The sequence below is a fragment of the Tyto alba genome, unplaced genomic scaffold (genome assembly GCF_018691265.1).
Source record: "Tyto alba isolate M040663 unplaced genomic scaffold, T.alba_DEE_v4.0 Super-Scaffold_16, whole genome shotgun sequence".
NCBI classification, from domain to species: domain Eukaryota; kingdom Metazoa; phylum Chordata; class Aves; order Strigiformes; family Tytonidae; genus Tyto; species Tyto alba.
In genome coordinates, this window is record NW_024881278.1 from 34,760,949 (window position 1) to 34,779,245 (window position 18,297).

The following is an 18,297-nucleotide window of genomic DNA, read 5'->3' on the forward strand; positions in this document are numbered from 1 at the left end:
GGACAAATGGCTAGGACATCTGTCACAGGTGACAGCGATGCTACCTACCAGCTCTCTTCTATATAGAGGCCACATATCCACAAGCAATATACTTACGTGGCTGCTGCTAGAACTGAGCTATTTGGGCAGAAGCTGCGCATGAACTTCAGAAGCCTTAATCAACCACAAATTGAAACTGTTCCTGTCAAACAATGGTAAAAGGAGACAGAATTCAGACATTTTTCAGCTAGACTGTGGCAGGATGGTATGGCCTGTAAGAGGTGCTCAGTTTTCATAAGGTACCAAAAAGAAAAAAGCAATAGGTCACAGAAGAATAAACTCTTGAACAATCCTTTGATACTGCTGCTGCTTCAGGCAGTCTGCCCAGAGCATAGCCACACAGCCTACTTTGAGCATGATTAGAAGTTTAGTCACAAGAAATTAAGCAAGGCTCAGATACTCATTTTACTCAAAGCTGTCTTTAGAAGGGTATGGCTTGCTGGCCTATATCCAGATATGCCAAATGATAGCCAATGTGTAGAAAGATGACACCGGGGTTTATAGGCTGAGTTGCCTCAGCTATGGCAGCATATGCCCAGTTGGCCAAACTAAGTTTAAAGACATTTATCTTACAAAAGACTGGCTAGAGCTGTGCTTCCAGAACCCCTGAAGTTTTAAACAGCCTCCTGTTGCTAGCAAGAGGTGTAAAAATTGACAGAATATGAAGCATTGTAAAGCAGTCGGAAGGCGACCAACCCATCTATACCTACCAATGCTTTTGAAAGGCTCGGTTTCAGTGTGGGAGACATAGTAAGTAAAATTTTAAGAGTTATTTGAACAGCAACATGACCCGAAGTCCCTATGTTTCATGTCAACACCCATTCCAAGAACAATCCCAGTGAGTCAAATATTTATCTGTAGTGCTCTGAATAAAGAGCTCCAGGTGATGAGTAATTTGTCATAGTTCTGTGCCTGAAACCTCAGCTTGTCATTTTATATCCCACACAAAGTCTTGCCATACAACAGCTTGTTGTATCAGACATCTTTATTTGCTGTATTGCCCAAGTGTACAAATACTGAATGTAGTTATAGAAATTCAAAATATATTGTAGTAGAAATCTGTCTGGGAAGTGGAATGTTAAGGTATTTACTTTATAAAATTACTACACTTATATAAGTCACTCCCACTTGCAAGTTTTAAATATGTCAGGGCTATGAAGAGACAGATTATGATCCCACAAAAAAGGAATTCTTCTCAGAAAACATTTTCTGCTAGATGAAGTCAGTCAATAGCAAATTCATTTCTTACATTTGACTCATTTTGAGTTATCAGCCAACAGGATGTTAGTTACATCCAGACAATTCATACACAATTTGGCTCTCATTTGTACCAAGAAAATCAATGTAGCACTATCAACATATTTAAGTATTAGTCAAACAATCTGAGTGACAATATTTTAAGCTAATGAAGTCAAGCCAATAAGTTTCCCCTGGCCATTGAGTGCAATTGATGCTTTTTTCACATTTTCAGAATAAGGCGCCTCAGTTCTTGAACATGTCAATACAGCTTTGCAGGAGAGAGACATTGTTCTGGAAAGGAAGAGAATTAGTTTCATGAGTATGAATGATAATTTAAATCCTGCCTTCCACAATGAAGTAGCTTCCAAAAATAGTAGGTCTATCCCAAGATTTTGTAGCCTGTGACAATACTAAAGAGTTTATACTGCAAAGACAAAGCATTCAAGCAGTAAATCATCAAAACCAGCTCATACAGTCTGCAATCTGCACCTCCCTGCAGGCCTGCAATCATGACTCAGTTTGTGGGAAGAGGGGCAAGAGACAGAGTAGTAAATTTTAAGTGGGCCAGACTGAGCAGTATTGACAAGGCTCTTACGTGTCACATTCAAGCTCAGTACCTCTGATGAGGTCGACTCTTGAGGAGTCAGAAATGAGACTTTTCCTCTTCAAAAGCTGAGCATGCACAGGTACATCCTTTGTTCTCTGCATTAAACTAATAGACCCTGTAACCTGTGCATACTTTCCTGGATTAAGTTGGCCGTACACATTATGGTCTCCACAGCCTACTTTAAGCCTGCTCAGTAAAGCCTAGCAGAGGCTGCTACAAAGCCAGTGTCCCCCTTCACTGATAAGCCAAGTGAGAAGGATTGACAGCTAGGTCACAAGCTGCAGGATGTTCTCACAGCACACAGGAACACTTGAAGCAGCAGCTGCCTCTAGATGCAGGAAGGGTCAAACCTGACAGATGAGGCTGCCTGATGGGAGGTTAAGTGAACTGTTGGGTACTACCTACAAAATTGAGACTTCTCACTTGCAGTGCAATAGCTTGGTGTCTTAAGAGTGACAGGTTGAAAAACAGACCTTCTCTGCATGGGCCAGGTAAGACCGTCAGCATTTGTTCTTTGTAAGCACTACACCTACAGCTTTTCCCCTTTCCTTCCCCATTTCAGATCTCAACTGAAAAGCCCAGCTGTTCAATTTTACACTTCCTAGTTTTAAAGGGAACCCAGCAAATCCTCCAAGTTACATAGTATCACTTTTCTCAAGCTATGCCTGTTAATTTCCAAGAACGCACCTTTGCATGTTTTATTTCCAGTTCTGCCATTTCAATTAGGTTTTTGCGGAATGCTGCTATTCTCTTCTGTTTGAAGCTCATCAGTTCTGTAAGGAAGAACGAACAAAGATAAAATTGACACACAAAGTGTGACTGAAGCTTCAGTAATGCCCCTTACATTTCATGAGTTCTGTTGTACAGCTCTATTTACAGTATTTGACCACAAAAAGGTTCAACAGTTAGCCTTGCTGTTTCTAGCCAGAGGTGCATTCATCCCAGGACACTGACATCTTGGCAAGGAAGCAGTCTGCTTGTAGGAAGACAACTGGAATAAGACAGAAGTAAGCCACACAAGCTCCGTGAGGACACAGAGCATTTCAAAAATGAGAACATTAAAGATGTGGCACGTGTACCATGAAAGCATGTTTCCTCTGTTTTATATTTTCCAAAAGACATTTACAAAGAACTGGAGTTTGAAGCCCTGTATGAGGCACTCAGCTGTACTGGGACTGAGCAAAAGACTGTTTGCACAGTTCTAATCGAGATAATCCAAAGCCAAATTAGTTACCTTCAGGTGGAGGCTGAGAACAAGAGTTCAGTCTGGAAAGCAAATATTAGCAGCTTACAATTAAGGTGGATCTAGTACTAATATTGCTCTGCTTCAGACAATGGCTCTTAAAAATATTTAGCTGCATTAATTTTACAGGCATCTGTACTGCCCTTAGGATGTCCAGACTACTCATTTCAGCAGAGTGTCCAGAAACCTTCAACAGTTGAAGGTCAGATGGAGACCTGGACTACATCAAGATCTCCCTTCAACATAAATACAGCAAAGCCTGTTTTACCTTGTTTTGCAGATTCTGAAATCTTTTCAAACTTCTGACAACAATCCTGTTGATGTGCCTCAGCCAGCCTGACATCCTTGCTCTTTAGTCTGGCTTTATCTAGAGCTTTGTTTGAGTTTTCATAGTCAACAAGAGCCCTTGTACGTCTGTACAGAAGATCCTGAAAGTAGACAGGAATAGGATATCAACAGCTTAAGTACACTACTTCCCAAACTGAGGCTACAACTACCTTAGCAGCAGGAGGTTTTACTTCTTTCAGCACCAAATTCTGCTTCTTCCAACAAGCCATTATGACCTGCTATTCCAAAAGCACAGTAACAGGAGCCTTTTACCAGTGCAGCGTCGAGTTTTCAGAACAGCCACTTGCGCCTGAGTCTGAGGGCTACTGTAGGCATTGCTTCTTCCCTTAAAATAGTTTTATCCTTCTATAAGGTAGACCTCTCCACTAAGAAGGAATAGCACTTTCTGAATTCCATCAGTCTACTTCTAGTAAGGGATACACTATCATTTAATTTGTTGGGGATCTGACAGTTTAACTGAACCACTACACTAACCTAGAGATGAGAAGCAGTACAGGACTCAGTGCCAATTTCTTTCTAATCTAGCAGCAGTATAGTCTTGATATCTAAATAGCAGTACACCACACAGAGGAAGCCTGTAGTGAATGTTCCAGGGCATGGGACAGTAGAAGTATGACACTAGATGAAGAGGCCAATCAGGATATACCTAGATACCATTTCTCAGCATAGTCACCCCGTAGCCAAGTCAAATACTGATAAGAAAAGAGTTGCTGGTAAAGCTTTTGCAGTTACATCAATCTACCAAACCACTCTTGGAAGTCCAGCCTCCAACAGCCTTCACATGTTACCACATATTCATGATAAAGTACTTTAGCAGTTGGGATTTACTTCAGGATTTTTAATAAATAATCAGTGGTTTTACTGACAAGTCATGAGTACTTGGGCAGGGGAAGGGTTAGAACGTTGCTGCAGACTCAAATTCAGTTTGCTCTAGCTTATAGAAATTTAAAGAGTTCTTCCTCTATACATGCCAAAGAAGAACAGGTCAGAGATCTTAAACAGCCCTTCTGTAGGTGGGCTGGACTGCAGCTAGATGATATATAGTTTCTATATTCAGCTGTGGCTTAGGGGTACCAGGTTTCTTAATCAAAACAAGGGTCCACCTTCCTGTCTTCTTAAAGCATAAAAAATACCATGAGTGAGTCATGATGCTCATAATAAAACTAAGCTTTGAAAAGAAAACTGTTCTCACCTTAGCAGCTTCTATATTGAGCATGTAGTATCTCAACAGTTCAGAGAGCTTTAAGTCTTCATCTGATGAAACTCTACTCTCTACCTTCTGCAGAAAAGATCAGATAGTTGGTATGTAACAGGAAACAGCAACATCCAGATTCAGAGATTCTTTTTTTTTTTCCCCTTCCCAAAGCTTGTCTTACCCTGAGTTTCTCAAAAAGCTCAGCAACTTTCAACAAGTACCTAGGGGGAAAAAAAAAAAAAAAAAAAAATGCACAAATAAGTTTCAGATACTTCTTGGTCTGTTAAATGCCAGGATCAATTAGCAAGAAACAAAGAAGCTGAAGGCTGGAGTTTACTCCTGTATACAGACCCAGACAAGGGCTTGAAAAGAACTCAGGTCTAGGCAAAAACCTGGACAAAAGGTTCAGTGCAACAGGTGCTGGATTCCAGCCTAACAGACTAGTACAGTTGAGCAGCTAGACACCAGTTAGAGTAACAACACTGATCTCTAGAGCATAAAGGTCTTGTGGAGAATTTCAATGCCTGCAGTTCAATAAACTCAAACCAGCTATGACTCAATCCCCTGGATTTTACAGAAGGAACTTGGTATTCCCAGACTCAGTATATGTTTATGAACAGTTAGAGTTGCTTACTTTTTGATAACTGTAGGTTCTTCTAATGCCAGGCTGTTCAAGCAAGCTGATGTATAAATATAGTCATCTGCAACATCTGCAAGAACAAGACAAGGTTTTCAGGATGCAATCAGCAAGACTGCAAGGTCTTTAGAAAGGACTTTGAAAAGATTCACTTTTATGAGATCTTGTCATCTTATCTGCTTTTGCACATGCATCCTTGATTCTGTTGTAGTAGTTCACAAGAAAAGTCTTCTCTTGCTCAAAAAAGTCTTCTACTTCCTAAAAGACAGTATGAGTTGTTAAGTCAGTTACATTACTGCAGAATTCAAGCTCTTCCCTATTTTGGGAAGGGCCAAAGTAACCACAGCCACCTTAGAATTATGCCCCTCAATCTTTGTTGAAGAACAGAGTCCAAGACAAGATCCTGAGCCACAGGTGTGACAAACCAAGCCATCTAGCAAGTTTCTTTTTCATGATGAAGTGAAGATGGACTTGACACAACTATTCAGTGTAGCAGGTTGTCAGAAACCACCAGTAAGTTGGTAATGGACAGCCCTTAGCACTATCAACTGCTGGAATTTTATTTCCCAGGCCTACCACAACACAGTAGCTAAGCAGTAAGCAGTTTACAAACTTGCTTCACATCCACACCAAAAGTTATACATACTGTAATGCTTCATGACATTATGTTTAAGACAGCAAGTCTATTAGAAAGAGCTACCACAGCAACATGATAGAAAAGCTGAAGCTGGACCAGTTACAGGAGTCTTCGGTATTTGATCTTGTCTAGTGCAAGCAGAAACCCATAAATCACATCTGTTCAGAGCTCTGAAGTAGACAACAGCAACAAGCACATTTGCTGAAGGTATAATTCCTTCTTCCACACCAGTATCAGGTGTTAAGGCAATTCTTCAGCATCCACCAGAAACTTTAAATATACACATAATTTTTAATAGCCTACAGCTACAATGTTTTATTTCTACAGAAGTCAAAATTAATATAGAATGCTCCACCAAACTTGGAACAGCATTAGCAAGCAAGGTTGGCCTTAGTAACTGAGCCTCATGCACATCAAACCTGAAGCAAACATAACTAACTTCCCTGGAGCAGGAAAAGTAAATCAGCTACCTTACCTTGACTCCAGAGAAGAGGACTTCATCAGCACTCTTTACCACACTTTTTAAGAAGCCACCAAACATCTCTTTTGTGTTTTTCCTCCGAACACTAAGCTGCAACAGGATAGGCCAAGACAGCTTTAAAGTTATCCTGAGGTAGGGGGTGAAAAGTAGCTATTTTGACACTTGCAGCATAGTAACATCATTTATATCTAGCATATGGCACAGCAGGCTGATTAACAAGTGGCTTGACTAGAAGTTGTTCAATTACTATGTGCCACGTATTTTTCCCATTCCCAGAAACACCTCAGTTTCTCCTTATGTATCTTGAATCAGCATCTATCACTCATAATTAGATGTGACAAAACAGATTAAGTACTAACTTTAATACACCTCCATTCTTCCATTTTAGGACCATGCAACATACAGTACAGGTACACCTGAACCATACTTGTTCATAAGATATCAAGACAAAGTTGGCTTCCTAACCAATTTGACTAGAATTAAGAAACACTGAGATTTATAGCAGAAAAAGGTCTAAAGGTCAGGCTTTCATTCGTGAACCATCTCAGAGAAGTATTGTCAATACCTGCTTGCTGATGCTACAGATTTACATAACATTCTGACTGTGCCCAGAAAAAGTGACAGCAGTCCTACTGTCTTGTCTCACTTGGAAAGAAGAGAAAAAAAAAAAAAAGTGTCTTACGTCCTGATCATACTCCAAGAAAACATGAAAATTACGATCTTTGCTGAGCACAGGATGAGAAGAAATCCGCTGAAGGAAGATTTCATGTGATGATACAGTCTTCTTGAAGACAGCAAGGTATTCACTGAAAGTAAAGAACAGACTGAGATCTTCTCATAGTGCATTCTTCAATATACAAGGAATTGCTTTAAGTTTATCCAGTGAAAATATTCAACAGCATGCTTCTGAAATCACTAGCTAGTGAGAGAGAAACTATTTTCAATCTCTTTAGCTAGGAAGTTTTCCAGTTTAAGGGAAACTTGGCAACTACCCAGCTCCAGGATTTTAAACATTATGCACCAGCAGACACTCCAAAACAGTCACACTCAAGATCAGTTATCAGCAGATAAGCTGCTCTTCCAGAAGGCTTCTCTAATTGTAGCTTTTGGCAGTAGACTCAATCTACTTACGCTTCTAGCTCTTGCTTCATTTTGGCAAACTCTTCTTTTGTCATAGATACTTCTCCTTCCCCTAGCTTCTGCATCTTCTCTCTGGGACCATCGAAGTCGGGCTTTGAAGGTGCTGGAGGTATCTAGCCAAGGAATGGGTTAGTGATAGATGCTAGCAAATAAAGTTTTCCAAAATTACTAGCCTCCTCTGGAACAAGGCCCTTTTGCCTGGCCATGGCATGCCAGCAAGGCTCTGCACCCAGGAATTTTAGAAGCATGTTGATGTCTAGGACCCTGTTTGCCCCTCCCAGTTCTGTGTTACCCCTGTCCCAGGAGGGAAACCAACCAAGAGGAATAGGCTTTATAATACACCCCATAGCCAGCCATCTTCTGTGGCCCATAGGGCCTCCTAAAGAATCATAATAAGAAAGACCATATTTAATAGAGTATTTCACTGTATCATCTTCAGGCAGATATTAATACCATCATAGAGCCCAGGACTCTCAAAGCATCAAGCTTTTATTGATGCTCCAAGCTATACAGAATTTAACAGAGCCATACCACTCAAGTTGTTGGGAATTAAGGCAAAAAGGAAGCATGGGAAATACCCGAGTCATGAAACAATAGTAACATTGGTAAAGGAGACTTCATGCCCTTACTAGTATGCGCTTTAAATCACCATAGTCTCTTGTTTAGAATTAATTTTTTAGGAAGTACTTACAATGAGTCCTGCATACTCTTCAGTTTCAGTGAGTGTATCATGCAGCCACACAAAGTCTTCATGCTGCCTTGTAACTGAAAACTCAGGGCTTTGAAAAGCTGACAGTGTAGTCTGGAAGAGAAGATATAGAAGCCCTACTGTTTTGTAAATGAGTGCTTTTAGAAACAGTTCTGTCCGTTTCCAAAGGAAGCTATTTTGCCTAGTAAGAGCCTCCCCTACTCCCTTTTAGCTGAAGCTGGCACTCATTTGAGAGTCATACTACTATTTAAAGAAAAGGCACTGTTGTGGAACAGCACTAATGCAGTTTATTTTGTGAAGTTTCACAGCAGCTGGTTTCCCCACCCCTACCCCCCAGCCTTCTGGTGTCAAGCTAGGATTCCTTAGCAAAGCCCATCAGCTACCTTGTCTCTAGAAAGTGTTCAAGTCTTAAGAAGTCTGGTTTCTGCATATATATATATATCCTGAGACTATCTTTAAGTGGAAAACCTCCATCTAATTAGATTTCCTTCATTGCCAAGCCCATCTTCACAGGTATGTGCACTGCAAATACAGGGACTACTTACATAACACTTAAGACTTTTTTCTACCCCATGATCTTACCTTAGTATGCACAGTGAACTTCACTCTGTCCTTTTCACTTAGGGCATCAGGTATATCAATTTGGAGAGAAGGATCAACATTCAGGTCTACAGATACGGACCTCAGCTGGAACAGAATTCACAGTACAAGCCTTGGTCAAGCACCAAGTAGGTTTAGTGAAGCTAGACTGGTCATCAGCTGTCAACCAGAACCACATTACACTAAATCACTGCCTCCAGGAACAGCACACATGGACAAATATGACAGCCTTGACACTACCTGCACAGCACTGTAACAAGCCTTCCCTTCCAGACACAGGAAAGGAAAAAGGCTAGTTAGCTTAAAGTCTGAAGAATCAATTGTTAGAATTCACATTAGAGGTATTTGGGAAGTCTTCTCTCAAAATGTCCTCCTTCCAGTACTTCTCCAGCTTGTTTACTTGGAGCACATCAAGTCAAAGCCTATTATGCCATTTAAAAGATAGTAACGACCCTAATAGTTCTCTCTTGACTATACTGTGCCTCCACAATATGTGGCAGAACAGCTCTTAAAAGTCTAGCCTTGTGACCCATTTCCTCACCCTTAGAGCAGAGAGCTGCTTTAAGGCAAGAAGAAATAAGTGCTTTTATCATTACAAATAGCAAGCCATAAGCAAGAGCCTGACGCTTCCTCACCAGGCCCAGATTGGTCACGGCTGCCATTCTGATCTCCCAGAACTGCTGCACATGTTCCAGTAGCTGTTCCAACAGCTGCAGAGGCTACAATCTCTCTGATCTTGGAGAAAAGCGGGGCATGAAACCTCTTTAGGCTCCCATAAAGTCTAAGATCCAACTGTTTGTTCTTGGGTTTTAGTCCTGTTTCTGGCACTGTGGCACTACCACTGCACCCGTTTCACCTTAATTTTAGGATACCTGGCATCATGTTATTCACTGCTGCTAGAATGCACAGTTGCTGTTAAAGAAAGCCCCAATAAGCTTGTACTAGAATTATCCTCAAAAGATAGCTTTTTGTAAAGCAATGTTCAGATATTTATTGCTTGTAACTGTAAGTCTCTTCTCCTAAACTCGGGTTTTGTCTTATCCTTTCCAGACAGAGCTTTGTGTCTGGCAACATTTTAATGCCATTTATTTCCACTCAGAGCAGCTCAGAAGAGGTTTGAGCATGGTATGTGAGGCACCCTTTACAGAAGACCTCAGAGCCTACCAAGTTCAATAGAGACCAGACTTGCCTTCCCAGTCCTCCAGACAGGCCTTAAACAGAACCAGCATCTTCCTTTGGGGACTTATTTCTTCATTCCAACAGCCTACACCCAGAATATAATTTCAACCATACTTGAACCCTTCTAGAACAGTGGAACAGACTTTCTCAGTTGAAGATGCTCTAGGTTACATACCACTAAGATCCTCTAGTCATGGTCCTACTGAAATTCCTTACAAGGACAAAGCTTTCTGACTCGGAACAGACAAGGCCTTGATGCTCACCAGCATGCCACCCTGTTCTGGGAAGCCAGGGAAGCAGCCAGGCCTCACTTACGAGTGGTAAGATTCAGCATAGACACCAGCCCATTTCTCCCTCTGGTTTACAACTCGAAATTCCTTTGTCAAGTCGTACTTCACTGCTTGTACCCGAGCATCGAAGACAAATGGCTTTACTTCCCTACATGACCTCAGAAGCAAGCAAAAAAGTTATAAGCGTATCCAGCATAGATTACTAAGATTAATGCATACATCCAGTTCTCACATCTAGTAGAATCATGTATTTAGATACCAAGGAATAGACTTTTCAAAAGCTAGTGATCACCAGCTTCAGTCATCTGTATTCCAGAAGCATGCAGGAGCCTTAGCTTATCACATTATGGTGGTTCTTGTGCTATGAAATCTGTCTTCTAAGAGGCCCTCCATTCAGTGCTGCAGCCTAACAAGTCTTTTTTGTTTTCTGCAAAAGGGAGAAACTACCAGAGATCAAGGTCACAACACAGGAAGTTTGCTGAAGAGTGATCATCAGAGCCAGGCTGAATCCCGAGGTTATCCTTAAGAGATAATTCTGAATGCCTTCCCAGGAAAACAAACTAGAGAACTGGGCCATGACTGATTATTTCACCACCCCGCAGCATACTAGTGCACAGACCCCACCAGCCAGGAGCTTGCCCCTACCACCTGCTAAGCACAAGAAGTTTCAGCACCAAAGCTTACGATCAAATGGTGCCAGACAGCATCTGAGCAATCCTGTCATATCACAGATCACTTAAATGCTGCCTTTTAAGCCTCTGTAAAGCTGCATAAGAACTGCTGAGAGGCTGCCCTTTACGAAGCAAAGCTTTGCTTCCAGAAGCTTTGGAAACTCACTCCATCTAACGTGGCCATCTGTGTACTGCAGTCCAGATCTGGTAGACAAGTCTCTCTGGCTGCCTGCAGAGGACACAGCTGACAGGCCAGGATGCATTTGCCTCTGTGCAGCTTGCCCCTGCCCAGACTCCCACTACCACTGATGGTTACTGCTATCATCTAGGATCAGGCTCTCACGCATAAGTAAGATACACCCCAGGCACTGTACCCTCATCCTTCCAGCCACACTAAAAAGACTTCTATCTGCTGCAGACTAGCTGTTAGCTAGAGTTAGGAGGTAGGTAGGAGATACATCTTTAAGCCTTATGACTATGGAAAGGCCTCATATGCAGCACACTGAGCCTCCCGTTCTGACTTCTGTAGAACAGAAGGCTTTTATCCCATCCTGGGTATTCCCTTGGCAACCAGCAAGGACATTGAGCTCACAGGGCATGCCCTCGAACACAGTTCCTAGCAGTCCCAGCACTGCTCACATCCAAATGGACATGTTAAGACTCCAAACACTACAAGGAACTCCAGCAGCACGGTCACTTCTCTCCAGTCACTCCATGGGACAGATTATTATATTCCACTACAGGCATGCATTTCTAGTACTTGCTAGGAAGACACAAACCAAACAGCACACGGCTGCATGGCTCAGAGGTCACTGACACTGGTTTGGGCAGCAGCTGCCCGTTCAAGCACTATAAGAAGGATAGTTAGGCCACCATTCAGACATTAGTTTCCCTGGAAGCACAGCTCGCTGTCTGTTGACAATTGAACGAAAGGCAAGTTGGTCAGTGTTTCCCAGCCAGATAACACTAGCAGCCAAAGCAGTGAAATGCAGACCCCAGTGTTTTGCATCCTGCTTACTTATCTTTGCTGTCCAAACAGGATCAGCAGTGCTAACAATATGAACTGCTGAGTCTGGAAAGTATGATAAGCCAAAGGAAACTGCTTCCTCTCAGCTAAACTAAAGAAAAGATTACACAGATCAGCCAGTCCTAAATTTGTGAACTTTAAGTCTTGTGGAAAAAAATAACCTGTGATTAGATGCTGTCTGCACACCCATACATGCCTAGTAGTTGCCTGCACAAAAGATGGGCAGATATGGACACAAGATGGTATTGCTTTGTCAGATTAAAGCAGTTCACTTGGCACAGGCGTTTCTCCCATGCACTAGCACCATAAACTGCAGAAGTAATGGGGCAAGAACATGTCCCAGGAACACTACGGCAGGACAAGCTTATTGCCCCATCAGGGCCTTATTTACAGAGAAGCAACGGTAAGTCAGCAGCAGTGCTCAGCTGTGCACTCCAGAGCAGTAGGTACTATACATAAGGCCTGAAGTGTGAGACCAAGCCAGAAAGAGAACAAGTGTCAAGAACACCCCTATATACAGTGGTGGCATTCTGCCCCTCAGGACTACATGAAACCACTTGCTAAAAAAAGTCTTATACCTCTCCTACCCTAAACATCTGCTGTAAAGGTACGCATCCCAGACTATAAAGGCCACTGCAGGCTCAAACATCAAGTATATCACTGTTTGAAGACAGCATAGAATTATCACCTCCACCCTTCAGGAGTCTGGTCTTCAGTGAAGGACCTAAAGCCATATGAAAGAGAGGCTCATAAAACCACTGGTCTGCTCTAATCCTGTGAAGGTCACTGTGGGCTCCTATCTCCAGGCCAGAGACCTTTAGCATTACACAATCACAGCAGCAAGATTCAGACTACAAAGAGAGCATTCACACTGCCCGACTTCAGGAGGACAGAGTGCTTTGTTTCTCTACAGAAAGTGCTAGAGCAGCATTTCTCCACTGAACTGGAAGCAAAAAGCCCCCCTCTTGTTACCACAGCTCTATAAAGCACTAACCCAGTGAGCACCTAAAGCACATGTTCTACACCAGCCCTTGATCCTGCAACATTAGCAGCTCATCATTCAGGACCTTTCATTCCACCATCCCTCCTACACTCATCCAACAAGCAGGAATAAGGACCAATTTGCTTATGGTCACATGAAGGCTGTGCAAAGGAATTAAGCTTTCACCTCCAGGCCCCAGCCTTGTTTCTTTATCACAGCAGTAACCCAACTCAATGCCTTCCCAGGCAACCACTCCATTTTAGCTCTCAGGCCTGCCGTATCTGGCAGCTCCTACACATCCAGAGGCATTTCTCCACTAGCATATCATCACTTCTTCCTTGCTCTCTAAGCAGTAGGCAAGAGAACTGAAGTTTCCCCATCCCAGTTACCAAAAACCAGTCTGTCACCCCACACCCTCAAAGGGATATAATGCAAGCTCAGCAGCTGGTAAGAGATTAATCCTTACTTGCAGCACATGCCTAATGAGGTACAGAGGATGGTGACTCCTGGAGCAGCACAGCGGGGAAGCAGCTGGGTTGGGCTGCAAACTGAAACACTCATCCAAACCCAGCACAGTGCCCCACTTTCACCTCTCATTTCCCTTTCTCAGAAACAGCTCAGAGGCTTCTGGTTTGCAAGGACTACAGCAACAGTTACAGCTGCTCTGATGCCTTCCACTTCTAGGCTCATGCCTCTTTAGTGACTTGCACTGGGATCCCTAGGGTTTTCCTGAGGATTCAGGAGAAACTTCTCCCTGTTCAGTAAAGATACTGTCCACCACAACTGCCTTACCTGGCAATTAGAATAAGACGTCAAGCAAAGCCCTCCACAATAACAGACAGTCATCATACTGATTAATGTTTCTAGGCAGCAGGGCCAGAAGACTAAAAATAGACATTATGGCACTAATTAGGACACTATAATAATCATCACCTGATCTGGAAGCCCAAGAGAAGGAACAGCAGAGCATTACTGTGACCAAACCAGGTAGATTTTGATAGCACTTGCTTTTTTCTATTGCCTAGAGATGTTAAAAAAAAAACCAACAAAACAAAAAAAAAAAAAAAAAAAAAAAAACAACACAAAAAAACAAGAGAGTTGGATCATTTAAGTACAATCCAGTGATGACCATCAGCTACCCAGACTTTAGCTTGACAGAAATAAATTTCTGAGCAAGCCTCACCCAATGCAAACACATCTTCATGCTTGCACACATCCAGTGGAAGGAAATGCCCTCAACCACTGAAGCCGCTTGGTTCTGTTGAGTGGCCTGAACTGCTGCTTTAAAGTTACACCCTTTGCAGTTTTAGCATCAGTTCTAGATGACTCGATGTTACTTCTGCATTCTAACAAAAGAATCTGCCAGTGCAAGCAACTGTGTACAACATCCAATTGCTAGTGAAATAAGAACCCATATTTGTTCTCAAAGTCAGATTAATCCAGGGGTTTTCCACATAGCTGGGCTCCCAGAAGGAGCAAGGACCCCTTCCACAAGGGCTTACATGTGACAGAGCTTCCTGCTTATTGTTATCTACCTTATAAGAAACCTCTTACTGATCACATCCTTGCTGTCATTCAAGCAACAGCCACAAACAAGACTTCAGTAATAATTACATCTGCCACTACCCAGAATCCGTTACTTTTTACAAAGTAGTCTTTTTAATTAAACCAGTTTAATTGCTCTCAGGGGAGCACTGAGAAATCATATTTTCAGACAGTCAGTTCCAGAGGGCCTTGTTCTGACACCCAGGAGTTAACCAGCAGACTTTCAGAGTACCTGGCCAGCAGATATTAGTGGCATTAGTTGCTGGAACTACATTTCAGTCACGTTAAAGCACAAGTGATTAAAGGGAAACTTAAGCCAAGATACTAAAAATATGTCTGAAAGTACATTGCACACATACAGCAGTAATGATCCAATGCAGTAGATGTGAAGCTTTGATTTTGCAGCCTTTGTGATGGTCTTGCTATTAGCTCTCTGACATTCTGCTGAAACAGTTCTGAGGTAGTCCAAGTTCCACATAACCAGCAAAATTGAACCAGTCTTCTTGCGCACAGTCTTCATGTTGCTACTAATGCTTTAGAAAATGCTTTCCCAAATTTGTGACACTGGACCGTAGAACTCCAGCGATACAATGGTTTAATTATTTTGCTTAAAACAAAGCTAGAGGGAATAACAGCGCAATTTCTTCGCACTGAAATGGCATTCCTCACCAAGTGCAGTGCTTGACAAGTAAGCAGAAGACAGCCTCTATAGCCAGAGCACCATTGCCACTGACTGTGCAATAGACAGGAAAGCTAAGTGAGCAGGCCAGTCAGAAGGATCTCTACATCCCTCTCTGCAGAAGTGGCAGCATGCCTCCTTACAGAGGGAAGGCCACTATCAACATTCAGGTATCCCATATTCTGAGGAAAAACCTCTCTAGCTCACCTTGCTCCACCTAGCAGCACACAGGACACCTCCACCCAACAGACCTTGCCTCCTCAGCTTGAGAGGTCAAGCAACAGCTTTGGCAGTGCAGGCCAAATCCACCCTGCTGCAGCAGTCTGCCAGCAGAGCACAGCCTATGGCTAAGCACTTTTAGCCCGTATGTCACCTGTAACGTGAAGCATGCCCAGCTAAAACGGGTATAGTGCAACAGAAGCAAACCCCTAACCCATAGTCAGCATCTGTAAGAATGGTTTGCTGACCTCCTGCAGAGAGGCCAGAGCTGGTGGTAAGGAGTTTCAGCAATATTCACTCTCTTTACCTCCCATGGACTTGAAATTGTCATTAACCCAAAGTGCTAGGTCAGCTTCCTGCAGGCTATATGTCCTTGACCATACCTTATCCTTCTCCAGCAGCTTTCACCTTGCTAGCAGTTCATCCTCCTACTTGCTTCCGGGCCAAGCAGCATGCAGAAGCAGTCTTCTTGCAAAGCATAAACAAGATCTAGCAGGTGCTCATTCTTTCCAGAACATGTAGCAGAAGTTGTCCAGCACTGAGAACCACTGTTCAGGAGTGATAACAGCATGTCCCAGGCTATGACATCCCATTTTGTCAGTGGAGACTGTTCTGAGAAAGAGGGGCTACAATACTCTTAGTATTTTGTTGTAGAACAGTTTAATTGCAGAGTGAAACCTTTAAAATACTATTAAGCCACTGACATTAAGAAATACCAGAGTATTTGCACAAGCTTGGTTTGGCAGTCCTACTACTCACTTCGCTTTCTGAACTGCCTTTTCCCCTCCGTGACGTATTACACCATCTTTCCCACTACACTTCCAGTCACCCTTATCCCACCCTCCCTTCCTCTTCCTACATACCCTGATCCTCTCCTGCTTCGCCACCTCAGGGTCAGTTTTTAATTTATACTTGCCAATGATTTCTATTCAAGGTTAATACCTAATGAAGCTTCCTTTATAGGCATAGGCTTTATCTACCAGCCATTCGCCAGTTCCATGTTGCTGTTTCCTCACAGGCAAGATAGGAGTATTTCTATCCTCCCCCCTGCTGCTGGGATCCCAAAACAGCCCTACTACCTGAAACAAGCTAGTTAATCTTTGGCCATTGAGCATTAGAGTTTAAAGCCAGCACTCACAGTGGAAACATTTTCCCCTCCCCCCCCCCAATATTCCTGCCTGTTAAATTAGAAGGGGCACATAAACATTCACAGTTACCAATCGCTGCAAGACAGCTGATATTTTACCTTTCCCTCCACCCATCACCTGCAGGTCCTGCAAGCCTATACAGACGTGCATTCAGTATTCTCAAATAGCAGATACTTTAATAGTTTCACATGCAGCAGGAAAAGGTTAAAGCACCGGCTACTTCACAGCTCAAACCAAGTGACTAGAAAGCACTTGATCAAACTTTTGCCTGTTCTGCTGGATTGATACTGGTTTAAAAAATTCATATGCAAGAGAAGCAGATGAAAGTAGTAAGTTTTTGTAGGCAACTTCAAGGCAGGTGTATTTATAGCCCTCAAGTCAGCTAACATACATCTTCCAAAAAGCTGGAGAAAACACAGACTGAAATACTTAAACCCTCCTAACAGCTTAAAACATAAGTCATTTTTCTGCAAGTGAGTTAAGCTTAGTCAGAATACAAAACTACATTCAGATGCAACAGTATGAAAGTCTAACTCTCTGCATAGGCAGCTCACAGACTGTTACAGGGCTATCTTACTTTCTATTCAAGGTGCATTGGAGGTACTTATCAAACCAGGCAGCTTTTCCAACACGAGAAATAATTCCAAGTGCTGTCTGTATACATACACACACATTAATCCACAGAGTTCCTGCGTTAGCATTTAATTTGCATTTCCTCTGAGAAACTAGGAGTCTTAACACTGGGTGACATCCCATGCTCCCTCAAACACAAGACATAAGCCTCCTTGGTGCTTAAAGCTCCGACACTACCAGAGAGAAAAGAGCCAAGTCAGCTACCGACGCGAGAACCACAGGGGCATCACAGTTGAAGTGACAGGTGACAGCCTAACACAGGCCACATAACCAGGAAGGCTGGTCACAGGCACACAAGGCAGCTGGCCCGCTGAGGAAGAGCAAGTTTAAACGCTTCTAGCAGAAGCGCCGGCAGCACTTCGTTACCAGTGCCTGGCTACAGGTCCTGACTAGCAGGTTCAGGTCCGGCACCCCAGCAGCAGGCCCAGCTCCTGGGGCTCCAAGGGCCCACTTGTCACCCTGCTCCTGACACAGACTTGACACTCCATTCACAGCCTGCACTTAAGGCAGCTATGGAGCCCTTCCCTTCTCCTTTCCAGCCTGTTGTTTCTTATTTCCCCTCCGCTTCGTCTGTTTCGAGGCAGCTCTTTCCTCACAGGCAGCACGCCACCCTCACCTTTATCACCTGTCCTCAGGGTGCTGCACGCAAGCAGCGTTAAGAAAACTAATCCTTAAAAAACAAACCCCAAGCCGAACAAAAATAAAATCCCCTCGCTGCCCCAGTGCTGCCGGGGGGAGAGAAGGCTGGGAGCCCCCCACACCCACCCCGAGGGGCCAGCCCGGGAACGAGCGCGGCCCTCAGCATAGCCACAGCGCGCCTCAGCCGGCCCCGGGCCGCCGCCCTCACCTTGCTCTGCGCGTCCTCCCGAAGCAAAGCCATGTCGACCGACCGACCGCCCGCCCGCCGCCTTCCCCGCCGCCGCCGCCGCCTCATATACCCCGGGGCGGAGCCGCCACCGCCTCACGCCGCCAACGACACACCCCCGGCGGCCCCGGCCGCGCCGCCCGCCCCCTCAGCGCGGCGGCCATCTTAGGTGAGGGCAGGGCAT

General features: G+C 43.6%; 1 protein-coding gene across 1 annotated transcript; it reads right to left on the reverse strand.

Annotated features, from left to right (window-relative positions):
- Window positions 1–1,006: 1,006 nt before the first annotated feature.
- SNX5 (sorting nexin 5) lies at window positions 1,007–18,284 on the reverse strand. The gene is made up of 13 exons (XM_032994036.2): window positions 18,096–18,284; window positions 8,858–8,962; window positions 8,258–8,368; window positions 7,558–7,679; window positions 7,109–7,232; window positions 6,421–6,516; window positions 5,461–5,566; window positions 5,306–5,381; window positions 4,853–4,892; window positions 4,669–4,755; window positions 3,397–3,556; window positions 2,573–2,658; window positions 1,007–1,569 (listed from the first exon to the last, which is right to left on the reverse strand). Exons 1-13 carry the CDS (start codon window positions 18,180–18,182, stop codon window positions 1,522–1,524), a joined length of 1,248 nt encoding a protein of 415 aa, XP_032849927.1. The 5' UTR covers window positions 18,183–18,284; the 3' UTR covers window positions 1,007–1,521.
- Between the last annotated feature and the right edge of the window lie 13 nt (window positions 18,285–18,297).